The following is a 26,782-nucleotide window of genomic DNA, read 5'->3' as shown; positions in this document are numbered from 1 at the left end:
AAGTACTGTGTAGCCTTACAATCACTCACTGTCAGTAATTTCATCTGAATTTCACCTACTCACTGATTTTGAATGTTAGTTAAAGATTCTATGAATCCTTGCCTATAAAGAGCATTTGTGAGAGTGTCTGTCTCTTAGTGTGGTTCATGTTTCTCATATCCACATCTTTATTTTCTGCAGTCCTTGATTAACTGAACTAACAGGTTATATTGCCGCATCAGTAGTACTGCATTCTTCAATACTACCAATATTTCAGAGTTTTGGAGCCAGACTCCAAATTTTCTGTGAATTTCCTCAATTGGCCTAAATAAAATGTAATTATCTTTGTTTTACAGGCAAAGCTGTCTCTATATTTATAGTTATTGATTCTAGGTAATGTCGGAATATGGTATAAGTTTCGCACAGTAAATAATAATCATTGAATATATTTTAAATGAAAACCAGCTTTTTTGTAACCTACAGTAGATGTAAGTGTTGTTTAGTTTTTAAGTTGTTGTGGAATTAAATGTATGTTATTCTGTGATTTACTAGTAATGTACTGTAATGTAATGTAATGTAATGTAATGTAATTTACCTATGTTCATGAACACACGGGTGCGGGGTAACTGTGCGCTCTCTGTGCTCAGACTTCATCGTGTTTGTGGCATCGTTGGCGGTGATCGCCGCCGGCACGCAGGGGAACATCTTCGCCACGTCCGCGCTGCGCAGCATGCGCTTCCTGCAGATCCTGCGCATGGTGCGCATGGACCGGCGGGGCGGCACCTGGAAGCTGCTGGGCTCTGTGGTATACGCTCACAGCAAGGTGAGGACCCCCACGTACACCTCTACTGGTGTACACTCGCTTAGGATAGAGCAGGCGTGCCGCAGAGGGCCTAGAGCAGCGCTACTCAACTCCACATCCTGCGGGCTGCAGTGTCTGCAGGTATTCCCTCCGACTGTACGCTACACCACCTGATTTAAATGGTAAATGGTAAATGGTTGGAATTTATATCGTGCCTTTATCCAAAGCGCTGTACAATTGATGCTTCTCATTCACCCATTCATACACACACTCACACACCAACGGCGATTGGCTGCCTTGCAAGGCACCGACTAGCTCGTCAGGAGCATTTGGGGGTTAGGTGTCTTGCTCAGGGACACTTCGACACAGCCCGGGCCGGGGATCAAACCGGCAACCCTCCGACTGCCAGACGACTGCTCTTACTGCCTGAGCCATGTCGCCTCTAGTATTATTTAACTTGCTTGGTTCAGATAATAAGCTAATTCGTGAAAAGAGGTGGTATAGTGCAAGATTGAAGTAAATGCCTGCAGATACTGCGGCCCGCAGGAGTTCAGTAGCACTGGCCTAGAGTATGCAGGTTTTCATTCCAACCAATCACTACATCAGCTGATGTCATAATGCAGGTCAAGACTTGTTTGAGGGTGCTGAGGGGGATGATGATGATGAAGTTCACTCCACTCTTCTCTCGTCTTCTTCAGGAGCTCATCACAGCCTGGTACATCGGCTTCCTGGTCCTGATCTTTGCCTCGTTTCTGGTTTACCTGGCAGAGAAGGACATCAACACAGAGTTCACCACCTATGCCGACTCCCTCTGGTGGGGAACTGTGAGTATTGCACGTTGACTTAGGGGCTGTCGAGGTCCTCAGTTTGTTGTGTCTCTCAGTCTGGAGCAGGAATGATTATTAACGGATCCTTTCTCTTCTTCTATTCTTTCTACACCAATCCCCACTCCTGACTCTGTTCTTGCTTTCCCCTTTCCCTCTTTACCTTCCATACATGCATGCGCATACATGTATGTGTGTGTGTGTGTGTGTGTGTGTACTTGCAGATAACTCTCACCACAATCGGTTATGGGGACAAGACTCCACGCACCTGGCTAGGGCGGCTCCTGGCAGCGGGGTTTGCTCTACTAGGCGTGTCCTTCTTCGCTCTCCCGGCAGTGAGTCACTCCCATTCGCTCATACCACTGTCAGTCTTCCTCTCAGCAAATCAGAGACAGGCTCATTTCTTTTCTTGCTTTGTGCATCTCTCCATCTCGCTTGTCTCTCCCTCCCAGGGAATTCTGGGTTCTGGCTTTGCCCTGAAAGTACAGGAGCAGCACAGGCAGAAGCACTTTGAGAAGAGAAGGACCCCAGCAGCCAACCTCATCCAGGTGATAACCTCATTCACAGTGGCCATTGCAGGCAGCAGCTGCCCACAGAGGTTGTCTAAATGATGATGGTTGATTTCAGCGGTTCTATTACCTGGGAGAGACTGCTACTGCACTCTGGCCACCCAGAGCTCAGGTATATGGACTTGTTAGTCACACTGTGAACCAAATAGGGGCTGGACGGCAGGGGGGAGGCCATGTGGTTGGAGGTGTGAGCATATGGAGAAGAGTTAATTGCAGTTCCTGAAATTAGCTCAGGGTCCCAGTAGCACCGTCAAGCAACTCAGCTGAATCTTAAGAACTTGGCAACATAGCAGTTTTACTGGACTCCTCTCGCCATGTCTGTTATGCACATCTGTGGAAATGTGGCGCTTGCCCGCGTTTGTGCGTTTGCGCATTCATACGTGTGCGTTCATACGTGTGTGTGTGTGTGCAACTGTGTGTGTCTCTGCAGGCCGCTTGGCGTCTCTACTCCACCGACGTTAAGCGTTCCTATCTAACAGCTACCTGGTATTTCTATGACAGCATGTTACCGTCATTCAGGTAAGTATCCATACCCTACCTGCCTCTTTAGCACTGTATGACCCAGTCTCTTACGGCCTGCTTTGCATACCCCAAGGGATCAACTCAGCATATTTCTCATTCACATTCTCATTCTCATTAAAATGTAACAAATATAAAACATAAAGGATTTCTCCAGATGCGTTATGGTTCCTATGCTTGATACGTTTGACCTACGGAGAACCTGTTCAGATGAAAGGGATTGATGGACAAGCCTGACCTTTGACATTTGACCCTCCCTGTTCAAGGGTCTATAGTCACACAATCGCTGGCCTGTATCCGCACATTCAGTTGACCAATCTACTGTGACTTCATGGATCACGTAGAAAGTCCATACTAAAGCCAGATCTCCTTTGAACACATTTTAACCCTTGGCATTCATGAATATATTAAAGGATTTTATATCAAATATGGAAGGAATGGTTCAAGGGTTATTTAAGAAAGCAAATAAAAAAAATGTTTCCCTTTAACGACGAAAATGTACTGTATCTGTTTTATAAGTGCCTCACACTAACTTGTATAATGAGATATTATAATTCCCATAATGTTACACTCATATAACGCTTATTTAATTCAGTATTCTGTGTGCCATATTTAATTTTTATTGTGCACTACCTGTCACATATATACAAGCATACATTATTTTGTCAAGGGAATTCCAAAAGGTGATGCTTTAAGACTGATATCTCAGTACAATTTATAATTTTCTCATTTACCTTTCAAGTTTTTATTATTTTTTTCTTATAATTATTGTATTATGTTTGAAGCATTTGTGCATTAATTTCACTAATTTCTGTTCATTTAAAAAGATGGGGAGCCAAGATTTTGAGGTGAATAGAAACAATATGCAAGCAAAGGTATATACAAAGGCTTGCAGTTAAATTGCTACCTCACCTACCATATAACTATCACTGAATTTAATTGAAGTTTCTTAAATTAAGTGTAAATACAGTGGATTATCAGCAAATAAAGAACCCCCCTGTCTTTTTAAAAATGTTTTGGATTTGGATTTCTGTTTCTGAGTTTTATTTTATTTTTGTTTTTTCTGTTATTGTGTGTTTCGTTTTGTGAACATGGGTCAGAGAACTGACACTACTGTTCAGTCACCTGCAACGACAGCGTAGTGCCAAGAAGGTCCTTCACAACTCCTACCAAACTCTCCTGTCCGGGCTCAAGCCCTACAGCTCCCCCTACCTGTCGGGGGACAGGTATGCAATTGCCATACTCCTAATCAACCAGACTTTGTGTGCGTGCACTCTCTATCACTCTCACACCCATACACACACACACACACACAAACACACACACACACACACACAAGCGTACACGCGTGCGTGTACATGTGTCCAGATGTGGGCTAGGCTGGGGAACACAGTGGGATATTTTCTATCTATGTAATTCCACTCAATCCCACTGATATTTCAGGGAGTCAAATCTACAGTACATACAACAACACAAACATACATATTCATGAATTTCTTGGTAGTTTATATGTTAATTATTTAGTACATATTTCCATAAAAATTATTAATAAGCAATTAATTTTTTCTTGCTTTTTTATATTAACATTTTAACATCGTTGTTGAGAAGTATTTATGGGCTATCACAGCCAGGTATAATTTAAACTATATTGTAGTTTTTGAATTAATCAAGCATTTATTGCTCATTACAATTTATGACTAAAGCGGCCTTTTTTACACTTGGAGTGCTGATTAACCTCTCTGCTCGTGAGCCAGTGATAAACTGTTAAAAGGAGTCAGCTGTGCTGCACAAAGCGATGTTGCAACACCGTCATATCGAAAGCAGTCCTGGCTTGTTGCAAGGGATTTACTCAAAATGCTGTGGCCACGGCCAGCCACTTCACCTCAAGAGGCGTCCTGGCCCGGTGCTTCTAACAGCAGTGGACCTCCATGTGATCTAACAAGCTGTCTCTAACCTCTCTGTTCTCCGTGCTCTCTGTTCCTTGCTTGGTCTACTCGTGTTGGTTTCTCCTGCCTGTCGTCTTGAACCGAGTCTCATGTCACCACCGTGTCATGTCCGTTCATTTCATCCATTCATCCTCTGCATTCTCTCTCTCTCTTGCTCTCTATCTCTCTATCTTTCTCTCTCTCTCTCTTGGCCACCATTCAAGTTTCAGGAGGGATGAAGTCACGTGCAGGTTTGTTGAATGGCACTTGGGTGGATTGATTGATTTTGTTCCTTTACCTAACTTCTGCAGTTTTACCATGATTGATTTTGTTCCTTTTACCTAACTTCTGCAGTTTTACCATGTGGGGGAGACTATGTAGTGTATGTGTTGTCAGAGACACATCCATGTTTGGGAAATGGGAATTTGCACATGCAACCCCTCTAATAGTCTAATCTATATTGATATTCCACATTTTTCATCATTGTTAAGGAGAGAGATGAGCTGTTTTGACAGGCACGGGATTTTATATGTTTTTAAATGCATTGAAGTGCATTACTCTACTGCGTTTTCCTAAAGCCTTTAAAAGCTCATGAGAAACATGCAATATTATGTATCCGATTTTGTTCAGCCAGGTCCATTAGGGCAGGGTTTGATGTACTGAGACACACTGTGTCTAAACACATCACTGTGAGAGTTCACCTCACAGCAGGAAAGAGACAGCAGTCTATGGAGCTGATGACATCACCTCACTGTGGATACATACTAACTGTCTCCCTGTCTAGAACCTCACACAGTTTCACTGTCTTTTCTCTTGGTTTCTCCCTCACTCTCTTGTTCTTTGAATCATTATCCCATGCCACCTACCTCTCTTTTTAACTTTCTAGCTGTTTAAACTACATCCCTCATTGCCATTTGCCCCACCCCACCCATCGATGAGCCACACTCTTCTCATAACTAAGAGACATTCTCACATTCCTGAGCCACACACATTGCATCCCTGATTGACAGCTCTCAGCTGCCTTAGCTACACCCCTCCCAGCCCTGACCCACATCCATCACTACTCTGGGACACACCCCTTTCTTCTCTGAGCCCCACCCCTCAGCTCGATGAGCCACACCCCTTTCATCCCTGACATACATCTGTCACACTCCTGGGACACACCCCTTTCTTCTCTGAGCCACACCCCTCACACAGTCTCCCTCTGCCTTGTGTGTCTCCTCAGTCAGCTCATTTGTAAAAAGCGGGGTCTCTTCCGGATTCACGCTGGCCGCAAGCAGAGGTATCCATGGTGATGCGCCTGTGCACTGGGCACGGCCTGAACCCCCCCACCCCCAACCCTGAACCCTGAACCCCGAACCCCCACCCAGCTTATCCCGCATCTACGGTTTCAAAGCCTTTTGGTCCAGTGCTGTCCACTCTCAGTTAATCAGGCAGACTATGGTACATAGGTCACAGTGATGAATATGCTGTTATCAGTAGAGCTATAACATCATTGCAAATGGGGTGCAGCATCAGCTCTGAATCAAAAACCTTTGATGTTCCAGCTGATGTGCAACACACTGTTAATGCTGAAGAGTTCAGTTTCTGTTGTACCTCTTGCTGCCGGTTAACGTTACTGTTCTAACTGGAAATGGAGTTTGAATGAACTGTTCGCCTGTGCTTGACCTCATTCGTATGCTATTTCATAACCGAAACACAGTGGCATAATCAAACGATTATGTGGACGTAACTTTGACTAGTTGGCTAATTTGTTCCTCCAGAACAATAGATCCATTCTCCTTTTAAGAAAATGTAATTAATTTGTTCATTTTCTGTGTACCTTTCAAAGCTGATAAAGTCCAGCATTTCATGTTCCAGTAAGGCAAAGCTTTGAAAAGGTCACATGCATGGCTGTTTGATGTTAAAAATGTGCAGCAGGCTGAAACAAATCCCTCTTTGCCTGTTCTCCCTGGTGCCCCCCCTCCCCCAAACCCCTGTCTGTGATGAGAAATTGGCTTGAATTGCATTGCATGTGACCGCAGCTGTGCTTTAGTCCAAGAAACTTTTATTTTGCAGCATCAGATTTGGTACTCGCGTAAAGAACTTGTGTGATGTGGACTGGTAGAAAAAATAGGAGCAGTGTTTTGTTTCTTGCGTCATTTGGTTGATCCAGTTGCGTCATGTTTTTTCTGACATTTCTGGAGAAGCGTGATCCCAGATAATTTTACTGGAATCTTAATGCATTCCCATCTCTTTTTTCCTGTTTTTTCTTTATCTCTGCATGTAAAAGGAGTAATTCCACTCCCACTCCCACCACCACCCTTCCTTTGCTGTTTAAATATTAATTTAAATGGCAGCCCAAACGCACAGTATGTATCGTACTGAACTTCTGAGGTAAACTGTGCCTTCATTCGCTCAACTTCACAGTGTTTTAAAGTCATCCTCACAAGCCCTGCAAACAGTGTGTGTGGGGAGTGGGAGCTACAAAATGCTTCAATAGGAGGGAACTTCTTTGATCTGGTCATTCAAAGTGAGAGCCGCTTTGGAAATTTCCAGAAATTCCACTTTCATTCTGCCACACAGATGTCACGCTCAAGGATTAACACCTCAGTTCACTGATTGTACTTTATATCACAGTTGAGTCAAGCAATCACATGACCCTGGATAACTAGAGCTTGGTACAAGTGGTTTTTTACACACATTGTACAACCCGAAATGTATTTGGTTCTCTGTTGAAGTGTATTTTTCACTATCCTCTCAAAGTGTTGGAAATTCAGTAAAAAAATTGATGGTCTTTGAAATGTCACTGTGTTTGCCCTTATGCACTACCTTTGGCTGTCAAAGCCCCCTTACGGAATTTCCTATTAATAGAAATCATTGTCTAATATGTGACTGGCAATTATACCACCAATTCCCTGTTTCTGGAATTTTCTTCATTTTGTGCTATTAGCTTCCTGAGACAAAAGTTCAAATTCAAAATAACCTTGTTTTCTACATTGACCGGTTCATAGGCTTGGTGGGTTATGGTAGTCATGTGGTTAAATAGATATATCTGGTATCCCTGCTCTGTGAGTAACTGTGAGTGACCAGTTGACTCTAAAGGTATAATTCTGGTAACAGTCTGGGAGTTAATAGAGGCTTGGAAGAGTGATCATAGGACTGTGTATAAAAATGTCCCTGAAGCCTTCAAAACATATTCTTCCCTTAAAATCAATCTTGATTCTTCTGTGGTTCTGTCTTTTCTCCTCTCAGTCGTTTTTTCCATCCATGTATTTCCAATCTGAGCCTATGTGTGTTTGCCTGTTTGTCTGTCTAGCCGTTTAACTGAAATAAGTGTGCTGCATGTGCTGTTTGAATCCTATAATGTCAGACTGACCCACAGACCTGACTAAAGAAGTCCACTTGGGGTCAGTCAAGCATGGAAATTGGCTGATGGAAAAGATAATTACAAATGTTTTATGTTTAGTAAGGTAGAGAAAGCCAAATTGTGTACTAAACACAAAAAAGCTTTTTTTGGCAAAGCAAAGGGTACCATTGTAACAAGAGTATGAAAGAGAGCATATTTAAAAGAGGGAATACAGTGCAGTCCATAAGTGTTTGGACAGTGGTACAATTTCTGCTCTTTTGGCTCTGTACTCCAGGTGATGTCCAAATAATTCTCACCATAGTGAATAAAAAAACCCTAGTTTGCTGCAAAAACAAGATGGCTAGTTTGCTTAGTCAATCTTGGTCTCATCTGTCCACAACGGAAGTGATGGAATGACACCATATAGTTCCTTTAGACTGAGATAAACTAAATTCGTCTTTAAATTATGTATGTTTGAACATAAAATATTGATCATTATGCATGTTGTTTATTATATGCAGCATCTTTTCTCCATTTTTATTAAGGGTGCCATTCATTCTGGGGCCCACTGTACCTCATTTCTTTATTTCAAATCTAATGCACTGGAGTACAGAGTCAAAAGGGCATAAACTGTACTACTGTGAAAACCCTTTAGGACTGCATTGAAGCTACCATTCTCCCCTATGCCCATATGCTCAGTATTTCCTGTTTGTGAGCAAAGGAGTGCAGGTTAATTTTGTCTCTCTTGTGGCAGTGGGAAGATGGGTTTTCGGGACCGAATCCGGATGAACAACTCACGGTCGGCCCAGGGGATACGTGGTAAAGCATCCCCACTGCCCCCTGGGGGGGTTGGTCGCACCCCAAGCTCGGAGAATGTTCCTGAGGCCACCAGTCCAGGAAAAGTCCAGAAGAGCTGGAGCTTCAATGACCGCACCCGTTTCCGAACCTCCTTGAGACTCAAACCTCGACCCACTGCCGACGGTACTTAACGTCCACACACTACCTTCATCACACACTGTACACACTGTGAGTCCTACACACTGTACCCTAAACTCCACACTCTTTACACACTACATGTTCTATGCCATAGACCAAAACCCCTCTAAAGACTACACCTCATGCACATTTCACTCAGACCAAATGCCTCCATCCTACCATGCAGTCTGCACACCTATCACACGCAATCCACACATTACATGAGCTTCCCACTAGCCAGTCACTAGGTCACATACACAAACTATACTCCCAGGCATACCCAATACAGTCAAAATACAGTGACTTCTCCGAAATTTGTCATGGGTGAAAATGTAAAGCATTCTTTTAACTGATGTAGATCTTTCACTCTTTCCATATTCTGTCCTCTTCTTCATTTTCCCCATTGTTCTACATCTCTCCTATCTATTGTTCCCTCACCCTTTCCTTCTCTCGTTCTCAGTGGAGGGGACGGGGGAGGAGAGCTTGGAGGACAAGGCGTACTGTGACGTGGCGGTGGATGATGTGGTCCCTGCTGTGAAGACTCTAATTCGGGCAGTCAGGTGAGAACCCTAGGTTCTGGTGACCCCGTGCTCACCATGGCCAGCTGGAGAGAGAGGCACATGAAACTGGGCCCTCTCTCAGATTGAATACCTTTTCTATAGTGTGACCATGTAGCCCTATGTTAAACTTAAAGGTCAGACTGGCCTGAAACAATATATGAAAGAAAAGAAAAATCTAACCTGTGTTGAGGACTACGGTCAGACAGTCAGAAGACCTGATTTCAAACTCTAGTATGGAGACTCAATCGGCAGAACTGCAGCCATCATAATTAAATCAGTTGTGGTAAATTAAGCAGACTTCTGCAGTACTGCCTCAGATTCCACCAGCATGTCTGCATGTGTCCATCTGCGGTTCAGCTGACAAAAGGACCGTTCACTTTATGGCTCTAAACAAGGTGCTCAGCCATGGGTGTAGCCACTGGGCTCCCGATCCTGTCACTCAGACGACCCCTGCCATGGCAACATATCTATCAATCAGTCAAGCATCATGCAGTGGGCAGTTCAGCGGTTGACAGGCAAGGAGCCTGCTGAAAGGCAAGGAGCCTGCTGAACTCATGGACAGCCAGCCTCGCCACAGCATGCTGCTATATGTCCACCTGTACTGAACACTGCCTGTTCCGCTGTCCGCTGTCCATCAATGCTAGGAGCCTGTCCATCTTACCATCCCACACACAATCAATGTCCGTGACAGTGAATGTACATTGTTCTCACTTTTAATCCATTGTGGTAACTGTGAGAGCACATTGCTTATAAAGCGTATCTTTAAAAGTAAAGAAAGAGAGACAGATTTAGCGCAGTACACATAGATATGAAGTCTCTTTTTGTCTGGATATGAGAGCCTTCTCTCTGTGATTTAGTAAGTATGTAAGTAGCCCATGCATAAGAGTGTAGGTACCCTGTCGCACACTTGTCTACACTGCCTCCCCCCACCCCTCCTAACAGAGATTTTGTACTGAGGGAAGCAGAAAAAACGAAAGTGCCAGCAAACATCTGGGCAGCAGTCAGGTTTCCTGCGGGAGGGGCCGTGAATGGATTATTCTCGGTCCCACCCAGCCCCCCTTGAGACTGGAATGCAGACACAAGGTATTTCTGTGCATTATTAGTTGAGTTGTCTACATGTTTTGCTAATGCTTTGCCATGTCCAAATATATGCTTTGCCCTTCTGTTGAAGTACTGTCCTTTGGTCCTTTGATACTGTCCTTTGGTCAGTGGGACTGCAGAAAGGAATTACTTTTCAAGAGCATCAGTGCTCAGAACAAAAAGGTATATTTCATGACTGGAGGACTGTAACTTGGCCCTTGATAAAGTAGACATCTGGTGATGGAGATGAGTAAGAGTAAGTCTGTCCTGTAATGGAGACTAGAGCTTGTGTATTGCACTGGACCCAGCTGTGTTGAGTGTGAGCACCATATGCTGGTGAAAGTTTCAGAGTTAGCTGACCGCTGCTGGAGCAGGCAGGAGGGTTGGCTTCAGCAGGACCAGCGCTGTGCACAGAATAGACTGCATAAAGGCCGATATTTTCACACAGGTACTTCGACTAAAGATGGATGCCCTGTAAAGAAAGGTAAATTTAGCAATAGGCAAAATGCTGAGCTTTTACTTTAAAGCGAGACACACAGTTTATCAGAGCGCCACAGTAGAGATGTTTAGCATGGCTAGCATCGGAAATCTCTGGGCTGCTTTCGGAAAGGCACATTAAAGGCTTTTTGTACTTGTCTCCTTTGCAATCAAGCAATGAATAACCTGCATACAATGCAATAAAATATGACATTACTCCACCCCCCAAAAATATATCCTTAATGTATCATTAAGTTTTATTTATTTTGCTGAGGCACACTTTATGCTGCACTATTCTGTGTATTGCTGGATATATTAAGGTTAAGCACCGGCCTCCAGGGACTCTATAGTCCTACAGTCTCCTGGTCATCTACAGTAAGCAACCAGCCACAACTCCAACTGATGTATTTGATTGACTCCAAGGATAGTAATGGATGTTGGTGTCCACCCCAAATGGATTGATTTCTGAAGTAAATGTTGGGAGACCAATCCATGTTGAGAGACCTTGACCATGTTACAACATATAGGTGCAGAGCGGTATGTGTGTGTGAGAGAGAGAAAGAGAGAGAGAGAGAAGCAGCCGTTAGCCAGTCAGCAATTTGCAGAAACCCTCAGAGGAGGAAAATAAATGGGATATAGTTTTTTTTTCCCCTGCTTCTCTTCTTCCTTACCCTTTATTTTACCTGCACCTGAGACCCACCAAAGCAAAATGTGCAGCTACCTGCAAAAACACATGCAGAAAATAAAAAACTGGAGTCATCAAGAAACGCCGGTTCTTCTCGAGAGCTTCTGTGGGCTGCCGTGGCAGTGCCAGCTGTGAACCTGCTCCAGTCTTCTGGGAGCAGAACCACAGTGAGATGGGGAGCCACTCGAGCTCTGCAAAGCCTAAGCCTGAGTATCCAGCGGCGGCAGCCCCAGTGGCTCCTCACCGTCTCTCGTTCCGGATCGTTCCGTGCCTCCCACGCAGTCCGGCTCCCCGGGAGCGCGATTCCTTTCTTCTCCGTGACAGAGAGCCTGGATATTAAAGGGAGCCTTATCCCGTAGACTGCCATCTGTTTGCGGGAGATAGGGCTTTCTCGTAAAAAGAAAAGGCCGGCTCCCCTCCCCCAGCCCTGTCCCGTAAGGTTATCCATCACTGCGAGGGGTGATGGTTTAAGTGCCGCTGTGTCGTGAAATGTTTTTTCTTTTTTTTAATCCGGTGTTTTGCCTTTCTGCCGAGCCAGCAGGCTCAGCCAGCGTAATATGGGCATGATGAGGCAAATCAGCGTTAACCAGAAAGGAGGGGGTGGCATGTGCTAACAACTATCCCCGCAGGCCTGACACCATGCTCCACAGGTTTCAGCTATAGCAGATGTGTCCAATGTTAGCCAAAAAGGGCCAGTGTGGGTGCAGGTCTTTATTTCAGCCCAACACTAAGATGCCTGATTCTACTTATCAAAGTCTTGATTGAAAATGAGGATTAGTTAATGATTTGAATGATTTGGTGTTATAGTGCTGGACTAAAGCAAAACCTGCGCCCATACTGCACCATCATGCCTTTCGGATAAGATTGACACACCCGAGCTTCAGGGGAGTCTCTACAGCAGGGCTGTCCATCTCTACTCCTGGAGATCTACTATCCTGTTGATTTCCATTTCAACCCTATTATTTGGAATCATACTAATTAGCAGCTCAATGAGATCTCTGGCTGTTGAATGAGGTGTGTTATGTTCAGGTTGGAGTGAAAACCAGAGGACTGTAGAGCTCCAGGAAAAGGATTGGGCAGCCCTGCTCTACTGCCTCTCTCTGCACTCTGCTGTGCTCTCAGTTCACTACCCTTTTATTAAAAATGTATTTGCTTATAGCATCTCACTGAGGGCCTCGCGCATGAAATTATTTGTAACAGTTGTACCTATGTGCACCGGTATGGCATGGTCCATTTATTATATTGACTATTGATCCAACAGTCTATTAATCAATATCCTACATATCATAAAATGATTGCCACACATTGTAATACTTCTGTGTCCATATGTGCAACTGGCTAAGCGAAAAGGAGGAACAATTTTTGAATGCTAGCTTGCATTTCACAAGGAAGTCGTTGACCTCAGGCTTCTCAAATCAATAAAGCAGCCTGGTATTCTGACCCCAAGCGGTCTATTATGGGTTATTACCAATGGTTCTCTCTGCAAGTTTGAGTTCATTAGGTAGAGGCGGAGATGATCGATGGTCAATGGTCGATATGAGTTCTTTTGACAATTAGCTTGGATGATTGTCATTTGGCGAAGGTTAACACGGCGTCTCCCTGCCAACCTCTCTGATTCCACCTCACACCTGTGCCATCGAACAAAGAGGCGATGCAGGGGATGCTTTATCATATGAAAGAAGGGTTTGACCTATTAAATAATAGGGATTGCTGGGGAGGACTTTTGCATTGGAGGGGGGCTTTAATGACAAGCAGCAGGGTTTGTTTGGTGGACTGAGTGATTATTTTCAGTGAAATGAGGAATGGCTACAATGCTAGAGGGCTGCTATTTATGGAAATATATAGTAGCTGATAATAGCTTTCTCATTTTTAATTCCTTTTGCATTGGTCTATTATACAATCCTCTCTTCATTAGGTATTTATTAGACTTATTTACAGACTTATTGGTCTTCTGCTGCTGTAGCCTATCTACTTAAGAGGTTTGACGTGTTGTGTGTTCAGTGATGCTCTTCTGCATGTATGGTTATTTGCGTTAATGTCACTTGTAAATCGCTTTGGATTAAAAGCGTCTGCCAAATGACAAAAATGTGAATGTAAAATGTCACCTTCCTGTCAGCTTTGACTAGTCTGGCCCTTCTCCACAGACCTCTCTCATTAACAACATGTTTCTGCCCACAGAACTGCTGCTCACTGGATGTTTTTTGTTTTTCGCACCATTCTCTGCAAACTCTAGTGACTATTCTGTGTGAAAATCCCAGGAGATTAGCAGCTTCTGAGATATTCATGACATTTGGTCTGAAAAACAGTTGAACCTCTTGACCATGACTACATGCTTTTATGCATTTAGTTGCTGTCACATGATTGACTGATTAAATATTTGCATTAACAAGCTGGTGTACAGGTCTACCTAATAAAGTGCTCAGGGAGTGTAACTCTATCTTCATAGGAATTCAGCATTTTTTCCATGAGTAAGTGTGATTTTCTGGAACCTCTGTGATGATGAAGTCACAGTCAGTGAATGGAGAATGTTCTGCTTCTGTGTGGTGACTGTGTTTGCCTTCTTACATCTGCACAGGATTCTCAAGTTTCTGGTGGCCAAGCGCAAGTTTAAGGAGACATTGCGTCCATATGACGTAAAGGATGTAATTGAGCAGTACTCCGCTGGACACTTGGACATGCTGGGCAGGATCAAGAGCTTGCAGTGCAGGTGGACTTCCAAAACAAAAGTGCACACACACAAACACACACTATGCTTGTCAGTGTTTTTATCTTTCATGCAGCTAGAAATAATAACTCTGAAAGTGATCACTCTATTCATCACCATCATCCACTTAAGTTCTTTAAAATGATTTTTATAATGATACATTTATAGTTATTGTTATATTTATCATTCTTGGTGTGGACAGGCCTTAACTCAGTAAACCTGCTCTTTGGAACAGTCCCCTGAGCTTGTGTGTTATTTTATTTTGGTATATGTTATACATAACCGTAAGTCCGTAAGTATTAGCGACACATTTTTTGTTGTTCTGTGCAGACTTTTAGCTTTCATTTTAGGGTTTTTACATCCATATAGGGTTAACAGTGTAGGAATCATTAGTTCATGCTCAAAGGTGCAAAAGGTGAAAATTGATTCTAGGAATGCCATCTGCAATCAACAGTTTGGCACATTCAGAAGAAGCAAGACATAACAACCTGGTAGACCACAGAAGACCACTGTAGTGAATGAACAATCCTTTGAATGGTAAAGAAAAATCCCTTTGAAATTGGTCAACATATCAAGAACACTCTCGAGGATGTATCAAAGAAGACCATCAATGGCTTGGGCATGTATAGCTACCGCTGGAACTGGCTGACTTCTGTTCATTGATAATGTCACTGCTGACAGCAGTAGCAGTATGAATGCTGAAGTATACAGAAACATCTTGTCTGCTCAGATCCAAGCAAATGCATCAAAACTGAATGGATGCAGTAGGACAATGATCCAAAACGTACAGACAAAGCAACCAAGGAGTTTTTCAGGCCAGAAAGTGGAATGTCAATCACTTGACCTCAATCAAATTCAGCATGCATTTCACTTGCTGAAGAACAGACTGAAGGCAAATAGCCCCCAAAACAAGCAGGAGCTGAAGTGGGCTGCAGTACAGGCCTGGCAGAACATCATCAGGGAAGATACCCAGCATCTGATGATGTCTGTGGGTCGTAGACTTCAGGCAGTCATTGATTGCAAAGGATTTGTAATGAAATATTGAATATGGTAACTTTATTTCAGTTTGTGTTAATGTGTCCAATTACTTTTGGTCCCCTAAAATGGCGGGACTATGAATAAAAATGGTTGTTATTCCTACGCGGTTCACCCATTATGGATGTAAAAATCCTCAAATTAAAAAGTCACTGAAAGTCACTTTAACCACATAGTGATTTTTTAATTTAAACTGTTTGAAAAACAACAAAAAATGCACTGTATATATTATTTTGTCAGGGTCGACCAGATTGTGGGCCGGGGATCAATTCAACCTGACAAGAAGGTGCGTGAGAAGGGTGAAAAGACGCCCCCCGAGGTAGACCCTATGGACGAGATAAGCATGATGGGACGTGTAGTGAAAGTGGAGAAACAGGTACAACTCAAATTCACCGTCTAGGGATAGAATGGGGGGCACCTGAATGGAATCTTCTTCCCCGCTCTCTCTCTCTCTTTCTCTCTCTCTTATCTTTCCTCTTTACTTTCCTGCCCTTGTCTCTCTTCTCTGTCTCAGTTAACAGGATCTTTTGTGGGTCACAGTATGTGGTAAGCATTGTGGGAGGGACAGATGTCATGTGAGTGACAGGCATCATGTAGGTCACACATGCACTGTGAGTGACAGGTGCGGCGCGAGTGACAGCTGTCGTGCGCTTCCCAGGTGCAGTCCATTGAGAACAAACTGGACCTACTGCTGAACTTTTACACGCAGTGCGTGAAGAAGGGCTCCTCCAACTTCACCCTGTCCTCCCTGCTGGAGCCCGACCTCACCTCCGATTACCACAGCCCCACCGACCACCGCGACCTCTTTCCCTCCGCCAACACCCTCACCATCTCCCGCTCCGCCAGCGGAGGCACCATGGACTGAGGGCGGCCGCAGCCAGGGTGGGCCGAACTCATCAAAACCCAGCCAGGACTGAGCAGGAGGAACAAGCACAGCTTACCCCCAATACCCACCCGTCACTCTCCTGTTCTACCACCCAACCCTTTACTCATTCTCTACCACCCTTACCTCAACCCCCCACCCGTCACTCTCCTGTTCTACCACCCCAACCCTTTACTCATTCTCTACCACCCTTACCTCAACCCCCCACCCGTCACTCTCCTGTTCTACCACCCCAACCCTTTACTCATTCTCTACCACCCTTACCTCAACCCCCCACCCGTCACTCTCCTGTTCTACCACCCCAACCCTTTACTCATTCTCTACCACCCTTACCTCAACCCCCCACCCGTCACTCTCCTGTTCTACCACCCCAACCCTTTACTCATTCTCTACCACCCTTACCTCAACCCCCCACCCATCACTCTCCTGTTCTACCACCCCAACCCTTTACTCATTCTCTACCACCCTTACCTCAACCCCCCACCCATCTGTCTCCCTCTGGACAGAATGTGTCACCGATTTTCATGCCCTATTACCCTCCCCTCCTTTAAGTCACCCTTCCTTTTCACTCCATTTGTGACTCCTAGCCCTCAACACCTTTACCTTGTCTCCCTCCTCTCTTTATTCCTCCTTTCTCCTGTCACCCTCTCCATGGCAACCCCATGCACCAGCCGGGCTTGCCGGGAGAAACACATGCTGCTTCGGTTTGAGGCTGTTATTAAGAATTTTTCCACCAGGGGGCAATGCCTGAACAGAGACATGGCAAAGTCTGCTCACAGACTCTTCTCTCTCTAGATCTAATTCTCTGAGGGGGACAGACACCTGACTACTGATATGCAAGCACTGTTTTACGCACCTCTTCTCATCTGTTTTTTTATTTATTTTTACTTCCAGCATCTGTGGACACAAACATAGACACACACAAATATACACACACACACACATGCGCTCTGTGCAATCTCTCAGTCTTTTGATGGTTTTATTAGTTATTGAAATTTGATTTTTGATTTCATTCATAAGAGGTCCTACATGATTTTGTTTGTTTGTAATCAATAGACTGTCAAAAAATGTTAAAACTATTTTTTGTGGTCATGATGAGTATTGTGGCCGGATGTTGTTTTCTTTTCCATTTTGGCAGAAATTGATTTCCATGATCTGCACTTTTCTGTCGAAGCACAGTGGTCACTTGTGCCATCGGCAGTATTTGAGCCTCAGAAGAATGCACAGCCTCCCCAGTAATAAGAGTGCCCAACCAGCCAAGGACAGAGGCCAGAAAGAGGGAAACACCACCTCTTACTATCCCCTCCTGAAGCTTTCCACTTGGCTCTGGTGCGCCCACTAAACCAGTCCTGAGGAAAACAATACATCCAGGTGGAACCTCTGATCCCACACTGGGAGAGGGGGAGCTGATAGCATTCCCTGTCACTCAGGTGTATGTGTGAGCATTAAGAAGCCCACTGTGCAAAAAAAAAAGAGAAAAAAAACTTTGCAATACTCCTTTAATATAACTGGTGACACGCATGATTGTGAAAGGGAGGGTTCTTGAGGCCTGCACAAAGTGGTATTGATATTTTCAAGACCAGAGTGTAATTAATGGAGAGGTTTGGTCACCTGAGCATTTGGATGCATGCATTTTCAGCCTGCAGACATTTGGCACGACTTGCATGCACATCCTCTACCCAAAGTTGCGAGGTTCTTCCGAATCCAGGTCAGGAAAGCAGAGCATCAGACTCTCTTTTCAGTCTTTAATCTTCATCATTTCTCTTCATCTTCACCTCCACTCAGTCCCTTTTCCTCAGTTGTTTTTTGCTTTTTTTGAGAGCGGGAGAATGAATTATGTGGAGGTTCAGCACAAATTTGTATAGCTATAGTATTTAGACCCACAGACATTGTGGGATCAGTGAATTGGTGCACTATTCAGATGATTGAAGGATCATGAAATGTGAACAGCATTGATCCAAAAAAATCCTTTTTGCACCCTCCTGTTTTCACTGTGATTTATCTTGTCATTGCCGTTTTCATTGCCAGGTATAAACACAGGCATGTCTTTAAGATCATTACAGGTTACTGTGATGATGGGTACAGTAATAATGATGTGCCTATTTCACGTGACAAAAAGCATCCACCTGCCAAGATTTTAGTTCACTTTGTTTCTACTTTCTCGGTTAATTTGCAGCGCACCTCTGGAATTTTTCTGGCTTTTGCTTTGTGGGGGCTACGAATATGCATAGTTTGTCTACAGTAGGCAAAAAAAGTTGACTGAATGTCTGGAATCAGTCTTGACAAACTTGAACTCACATTTCTGTACGTATGTTTGTATATGTGTGTGTGTGTGTGTGTGCGCGCGTATGTATGTATGTATCCTAAGGAACAGTACTACTTAATTACAAGAAATGCTGTATGCGTTCAAATCGATAGCATGGCTAAGTATTTATCAAAGATCACATTACACTGCATAGTCTAGAGAACTATTCCACATCAACCATATTTTCCATATAAAGCATATGTTTGAGCAGTGAGTTTAGCAAAGGTTCTCCCTCGTAGTGGCATTTATCATGGAAATGGACAGAACTGGAATACGCAGGTCCAACAATCAATACTTAACATACAAACACCACAGCACTTTATTCAATAATTTATGGAAGAAAATACTTGTTCTATAATGTTACTCTTTTTAATTCTGTTTTCTTTTTGGGCAGTCTCTGATTTCTCAGATTATTATTCACAGTGTACTTGGGTACTCTAGAAAAGCCTCAATATTTTTCCACTGTTTTATTTTTTAATAAATCCTGATATTGAAATTCATTGTAATGCTTAACTGGTGTGAAACAAAATGTCCCTTTATCTCTGAATTGATATTCAGAAACGTTCAATAAATCTAGTGCTTATGTGTGAAAATAACTTGCAGCAGGAAAATGGCAAAATCATTCCTTCTCATAAGTGACTGGTAAGAATCAGCCAATCATTGACAGTTTTGATTCCTACAGAAAGAAAATGAAGGCAGTGCCGGTTTTTCTCCACAAGTTCTGTGAAGAGGTAACTGAATGCTGCCTTGATATTATTTTTGTAATAGCTACTAGTAAACTAGTAAACACTCAGGAATAGATTAAAAGATTAGAATAACTGTTTAACCTTGGTATATAATTACACGTTATATAAAACATTTTGAAGAAATCAGTCGCTAAGCAAGAGTAAATAACTATTTCTGTCTTGTCCATAATGTACATTTTGCTGTTGAATTAACTCAGCCATTATGGCACACCATACAAAGCACAAAGAATGAGACATTTGTCTGTTTTGATAAGCAAACATAATTGACAGATGGAGGAATCCATCAGACAGACTGATTGTCGATGTCAACAATCGGCTATCTATGAGAACTAAACGTCTGAAGCAATTTTCTGTCAGCTGTGTTTTTTTAAAACATCTGCCGCCCAGGCTCAGCCAGTGCACACACACGCACCTCTCCCTGTCCCCAGAGAACTGGGAGATTTTCATCCAGTACAATCCAGCCAAGAGTTTGGTTGACTCAGGTGGTTAAATGCTCAGTTTCAGGAAACATCTCCCCTATGGGGCTCCATAGTTTAAAGCTGATTTTGATTGGGATCACAAGGGGGTCAATTGGGGGATCATATGGTGCAAGTATTTTGTGTGCTAAGTGGTAGTTTGATCATCTTCCTGCTGTTGGTGTATTTTTCTGAAAGCTGTGGGAAATGAGTCAGGTGGTGTTTTTAGTTCTATTGACCACCAGTAACAACCCACACCCTAGACCAATGGAGCTGAAATGGTTGAAACGTATGACTGAGCACTGCGTTTGACTGCATGCATGTGGGAACCTGGGGGGCTTTCTCTTTCCCCAAGCCCCAAGACTTAAGACCTGACTGAAGTAGCGTACACCCCTATACCCCCTATTTTCCAGTGAGGATTTTTGGATTGGAAACTGCATGCCATTTAGAGCTCCATAGTGACTCGGTGAATGCAGTACAGTGTACATGCTAAGCACATATTGGCATGATTATTTGAGTTTAAGCGATGAAGGAGTACAATCATTTAGCACTGCAGTGTATGTTAGTGATTTTTCAATCACAGAATTTGCATCTAGATCGCATGACACAGCTGTCAAGTGAAGGCCGATTTCAAAGTCAAATTAAGTGAACTAATCCGATGCCAGTTAGAAATTGACTGCAGATTTGGTCATGTTGACAGAATTTAAATGTGAAAGATTCTTGATTCATCAAAAATTCTATTCAATTCCTAATATCGGGATATTTTCATAGAATGCTCAAATGCCTCAAAGTAAATATTTCTCAGACACAAGGCTTCTCAGTGCCAAATCCAATTTATGAGGGTCAGACTTGGGGCAAATAACCCCATGACCGTAGTATGCCACAGCATTATTGCATTTAATGGAAAACAGCCCAGTCTGTACACGTTACATGCATGCACTAGTCTGCATGCATACTGAGAGGTAAGATGTTAGTCACACTCCATGTTGCAATGAACATGCACACTGGCCATCCTCAGCATGTTATCCAGGCCTAGAGACCACAACAAGCTTCTGCACAAAAATAAACTTTTATAGCCAAAAGCAAGCATTATTTTATAAACTTTTAAAAAGCTGTGGTCCAGGCTACTACATGAATGCCATGCATGATCCAGGTCTTCTGCATGTTTCCTGTCTTTAAGAAATTAAATAAAACATTTACATCCCATTTTGCTCTCATCCCGATCACAAACCTTCCCTGTTTGCTCTCCTCATATACTATATGCAGCAATTGTTGTAATATAACATGACTCTATGAAGCAATAAAATGCTAACGGACTAATTAAAAAGCTCTCTTCCAGTAAAATTTTAATAAATATTATTACTGATGTTTGATTTTCCTCGTGTACAGCTGATTGCTTTGACAAAGAGAAACATGCTTATTGATTGAATAATAGTACCTCACTTGATTAACTTGTTAATTTATTTGTTTCAATAAATATTTTTTTCTGAAGATTGAACACTGTGATACTGGTTTTAATCTTTAACCCCCTCTGTTCTACTGTGTATATTTGTTCAGTGTTTTGGGTCTAAAAGGGAATGTATTGCTGGTGTTTGCCACAAATAGGTTACTGTACATTAATTACTGTATGACAGTAATTTACTGTATGAAAATGAACCCCAGGATTTAAATACGAACATACTATGTGCCGAATACTGTGAAGGACTGTACTCCAGAATATCATTACCCAGCTGAAAGCATTATTATCCCGGGGGCCACTAGAGGGCAGTCTTAACCTCCATGAGGTCTTCATGTGACCTTGCTCTTACCCTCTTTGAAATAGAAGAGACATGCAGTATGCTATGGTAATCAATTATAAGTAACACTTAACAGTAGTACATGTAGGATAATGAATTGTTGTTCCAGGTGTGACAAATTTTGTGTGCTAATATATCGAATGGCATGGCAGTTTTGGAGTAGCACATTGCATTATCAGCAGAATTAGTGGCATGGAACATACATTTTTCTGTTACTTTTGCTCATCCAGTAGTGTGACACAAAATATGGCTTATGTAGTACGGTTTGATAAAATAGTTGATTGTAAGATTGTAGATTTTTGCCGCATTCTCAAAATTTCACCGTGATAGAATATTCAGCTCCTCTGAGAGACTGGAATGTAAAGATTTATCGAATGTTTTGCTCCTTTACTCTTGACAGCTCCATAAATCACAATGTACATCTGGTAATATTCTGTAGAGGGAATAATAGTCTTCAAATTTTATGCTGTGCTTTTTATCATGTTGGACTCAAACTTGTATATTTTTCAATTACAATTGTTTTCAATTGACTCTAGAGATAGTGTTGGTTGACTGTGACATGACCGTAATCTCTTTACTTTTCCCAGCTTTTGCCACTTGTAATCTACCAACTCTCTATGGACTGTGCAAAACCAGAAAACCTCTGTTTGTAATGTGAATACAATGAGATGCATACAACACATTGACACTAATGCTGTAGACTGTGGTCTCATTATTGTTTGTTATTCTTTGTTAATTGTAATTAATTATGCCACTGAAAATGAATACATGAAAAACACAAGGAGACCACAGGAGAAGCTACTTCACCTGCAGACAAATTATTGTGCATGTAAATAATATTAGTTTTTTATTTTTGGTGTGGGGAGATGTTATAACATAATTATCATATCACACACATTTTAAAAACATTTTAAAAACACTGCATTCATTAAAAGCTTCAAGCAGAATCAATAACACTTTCATAAGTGGCAAATGTTAAGAAATAAACCGAGTTGGGCATAGGCTTCTGTTATATACAAAACAACTGCATCAGTCTCGCTTGAAATGATTTATTTTTTTATTCCCCCCACCTCAGCGGGCTGTCTGTGTCATGTGTCCGTGCTTATGTCTGCCCAGTTGCTCAGTTCTCCCTGTGTTTCGCGATTCCCATCATTCCTGAGGGGAGAGAATGCGGGACGTGCACTTTTGATCCGCACTCCTGCGGCTGAGGCCCCCTGGTTCATCTTAATCTCCCGTGTAAGTGCGTGAAGGGCTGTGTGTCGGCACGGGAAGAGCGAGAGACTATTCATGCTATCCAAGCCAGCATGACCTGAGAATATGTCCAACAAGCCAAACATATTCAAAGGACATTTTACATTTCAAAACACTTGAGATCATTGGGGAGTGAATGATCATGACTGAGATCATTGAACAAGCATCTGCAAATGTGTAGTCTGGAGACCCAATTAGTTTTTTGATATAATATATACTTTTCTCTCACCCAAGAGGTGAGATTTGGGATGGGGGCACTGTGTGTCTGTATTTCTGTGGATATTTATCTTGGACCAGGACTGGACATGGGAAGCCTTTATTTTTAATTAAGAAGATTGCTCAGTGATCTTCCTGTCTCAGGCTGATGCCATTGATTCCCATTGTTTTCATTCATCATTCAACAAGATAGTTGCAGGTGTGATGATGTCATGGCTCTAGAATGTTCAGCCATCCAAGTAACAGTATTATGACATCATGCTTTCCACTTTGTGTCTCTGGAACCAGGCAGAACCTACTGATAGAATACGTTCCAACTATTTTCAGACTGGTCCAGTGAATATGCACAAAATAAAGGCATTGCTGAGGTGAAACATTGCATACCACACACCTTGAGAGAACAAGTCTGTTGATGTTTTGGGACTTTAGCCAACTGGTCAACAACTTGCTGTGCTTGTACGTCAAATACACACAAGATGGCAGTATTAAACTGTACTGGTTCCCACTCCCACTAATTTCACATGATTAAACAGATTATTATTTCTTTTTTTCAAATTCTGAAATAAACAAGAACTTGTTTTACCTCACTGCATATGAAGTAATGAAGCTAGGACAAAGAAAGAAAGCAAAATGAATCGTCATTGTCAATAGTGGTAATTATTGTTCCTGTTTCTATGTGTGTGTGGGGGGTTGATTTTGGGGTTCTCCAAATTCCTCAGTAACCTTCTCAATATATTGGTGAAGGTGGTGGGAGGGCGGGGTCATTGACCTATCAGACGTCCCACAGATGGCAGACTCTGGAACGTGGACTCCATTCCTGCTCAGAATTCCTCACACAGTCATTTCTGGGTGCCTATTAGACTGCAGCATGTGTCCAGCTTAAATATCCTTCTTCTGTCCTTTTTACAATTCCTGACATTACTGAGATAGATAGAGAGTAGGAGGGAGATTATTTAAAGTTACGTATTTAAAGTTACGTAATTATGAAGGGGAATTAGTTACACAACATAGCACCAAGTCATGAGCAAGTGAAGGGGAAAAAATGTTGCTAAATCCAAATATTTTCCTGATCTCAACACATTAGCTAGTTCTTCATTTTTTATAATGTCACTCAATACACATTTCTAAATTCCACAAGACCAATATGTTCTATGACCATTGATTTCATTTTAAGAGAAAAACTGCTGACATCCACTGTTAATACCCTGACTTTACCTACCATGTGGACTGCACTCACGCTATCGACAGCTCCCCATTCAGTTATAACCCGCAATGCCAACCAACAGCAATTTGAATTACATTTAATTACTTGTTTATCATTTGGTAAGTTAAGCAAAACCAAACTTAACTCACCAAAACATGATTGTGGGGAGAAAGGAAATGACAAGATAAGGACAAGGTCAGATATTGTTTCAGTCCAGGCCTTGATGTGGGAAAACCAGACAAATTCTGCCAAATTCATCTTCATATGTTCACAGCAAGAGCGAACCACACCCACATGACATACGCTATGGGAGAATATATATCAAGAATTATGTCTAATATATCAAGGGATCAACAGACTGTAAAGAATTCTGGAATGTAAGCATACTGGAGTTTTGTATGCTCCAAGATGTCCTGAACATTGTTAAAGGGGATGAGAGATTATTTAAGAGGGGATGGAGTCCTGGGTGGACACTGTAGCATATACATCCTTGATATTTTTGTACAGCAGGAGATGGGTGGAGGAAGGATCTGGAAATTGCTGCATACAAGGAAAAAACAAAGTCAAAGTTCTGCCTTGAGCTTTTATTTATTGGTAATGGGCACAGCGGGCTTGGGGTCGCTCCTCCCTAGCTTTAGTTGTTTTTGTTGCCCATTTTGGGCCACCATCTGAAATGGAACCGTGAACCGGAGTGAGTTTTCAATGTGTCAGCTGGTCATTTCATGGGCTGAACAGACACGAGCCTCGGGATGCGGTGCTTGGGCCTACCATGGGGTTCATGCCACAGTGCAGAGAGCAGGAGGCTGGGGCCTCTGTCAAGGTGGGGGGTAGTGAGGCACACATGGGTTTAGGGGAGGGGGAGACTGATTGTGTGTCTTCGGGACACTTGAGAAGCCGCGGCTATTGATTTCATCTCTGTCCAGTTGGCGTGATGAACATTCCTTGTTCCCAGTCACATTAGCCATGCGCTGTCACCGGGCTGAATTTCAGGTCAAAGTTTTTAATGCAGGAATGGTAGGCAGAAGTGTTTTTTTTAATGCAGTGCTGTAATGTCAGATCCTAGTTTGTAACATGCATTGGTCAGCATCTCTTCCCCTCTCATTGATGCGGGTGAAGAACCAAGACCTAATCCCTGACATCAAAGCATATTTCTTGTCTGATGACATCTGCATAGCCATTTTATCAGACATAAATAGCCTACAAATCAAGCTTTTGTTTGATCTAAAACTAAAAGTATCTAGTTATGTCATTCATCATGGCATTACGTTTCCTATTATACCCCTTTCACTCACAAAACCCAGGGTTGACACGGGTTCAACCCACAAATGGTGTCCCATTCACACCACAGTAGGTCATGGGTACAGTAAGTATCAAATAGCCCAGTCATCATTCAGACCGAGTCCTCATATTTACTTGTTTACATGTTTACGTGTATGTAGCCTCCACGTTCTGAATATGGGGTGCCAAATGCAACATACAACGCAATTATTGTATCATGCATTCCCACGTATTTGACCAAAATATCCATAAGTTTCTCACTTACTGTATATGGGCTTATGCGCCTAATAATATTCAGCCTTCTTGGAGAAGATGGGAGGGGTGCTGGAAAAGGCCATAGTCTACTGGGGGACTTCACTGCTCATGTTGGCAATGACTGTGAAACCTGGAGGATGTGGTAGGGAGGAACAGCTGGACTGTGCTGGTCACTTTTAGTTAAGTGTTCATGTAGCTAAATGAAAAAAAAAAAAAAAAACACTAAATAATGCCACATTTAGCTTATTGGAATAGCACATTTAACATTTATACCCGTCATTTCAAAGGTCGTAAATGTAGGAAAAGGGAACATGTTTTCATTAAATGTGAAAAGAAATTGATATTTGTGTACGATGTGGGATAAAATGCATGTCAAAATAATAGCATGTTATGTCCATTTAGCAAAAAGCAGATGAGTTATTATTTAAATTTTTTTGCTTGCAGAACAATAAACAGGCACTACAGGAGTGGTTTGTTTAAGGCTCTGCAGGAAATTTTCTGGAAAAAGTGGAGAAGCAAGTGTTAAACTTGCATCATGGCACTGAAACCATTCATTATCATGACATTTTTATTATCTCTTACCTTGGAGGGCTGGCTACTGAGCAGAAAGTGTTTGAAATCTGCAGATTCTTGGTATTTTCTACTTGAACCGACACCCCTGGAAGTATCCCTGCTAGAATCACTGGACACTGAAGTGTTTTCATACCATATGCCCACCCTAACAGAAAGGAATAGGTATTGCACTATACTATAAATATGTGGAATAATTGCAAATATACTGATAATAAATGTCACAGCTATGTAATATATTGCAACATCTTAAAGCAATCATAACATATTGTGAAATTTTGCAATGGAAAAATAATATATTTATTTGAAATATATTTTAAATCCATAAGCACATAAACAGGACTCGCTTTTTACAATGAGG

At 42.4% G+C, this 26,782-nt stretch overlaps 1 protein-coding gene across 2 annotated transcripts in view; it reads left to right on the top strand.

Moving 5' to 3' along the window:
- The window catches only part of LOC133137236 (potassium voltage-gated channel subfamily KQT member 4), a 62,588-nt gene extending 43,342 nt beyond the window's left edge, over positions 1-19,246 (top strand). The window contains exons 4-16 of one of the 2 annotated variants that reach the window (XM_061255373.1): positions 627-802; positions 1,480-1,605; positions 1,830-1,940; positions 2,058-2,153; positions 2,605-2,693; positions 3,794-3,919; positions 4,843-4,869; positions 5,844-5,900; positions 8,701-8,927; positions 9,382-9,481; positions 14,299-14,430; positions 15,703-15,838; positions 16,121-19,246. In XM_061255373.1, coding sequence (XP_061111357.1) covers positions 627-802; positions 1,480-1,605; positions 1,830-1,940; positions 2,058-2,153; positions 2,605-2,693; positions 3,794-3,919; positions 4,843-4,869; positions 5,844-5,900; positions 8,701-8,927; positions 9,382-9,481; positions 14,299-14,430; positions 15,703-15,838; positions 16,121-16,327 — 1,610 coding nt within the window. In that variant the 3' untranslated portion in view covers positions 16,328-19,246. The remainder of the gene's footprint in view (positions 1-626; positions 803-1,479; positions 1,606-1,829; positions 1,941-2,057; positions 2,154-2,604; positions 2,694-3,793; positions 3,920-4,842; positions 4,870-5,843; positions 5,901-8,700; positions 8,928-9,381; positions 9,482-14,298; positions 14,431-15,702; positions 15,839-16,120) is intronic. The other variant, XM_061255374.1, reaches the window with a different exon arrangement.
- Positions 19,247-26,782: the final 7,536 nt, after the last annotated feature.

The sequence above is a fragment of the Conger conger genome, chromosome 9 (genome assembly GCF_963514075.1).
Source record: "Conger conger chromosome 9, fConCon1.1, whole genome shotgun sequence".
Taxonomy (NCBI): domain Eukaryota; kingdom Metazoa; phylum Chordata; class Actinopteri; order Anguilliformes; family Congridae; genus Conger; species Conger conger.
The sequence above is the reverse complement of the archived record's forward strand: the minus strand, read 5'-3'. Positions and strand labels throughout refer to the sequence as shown.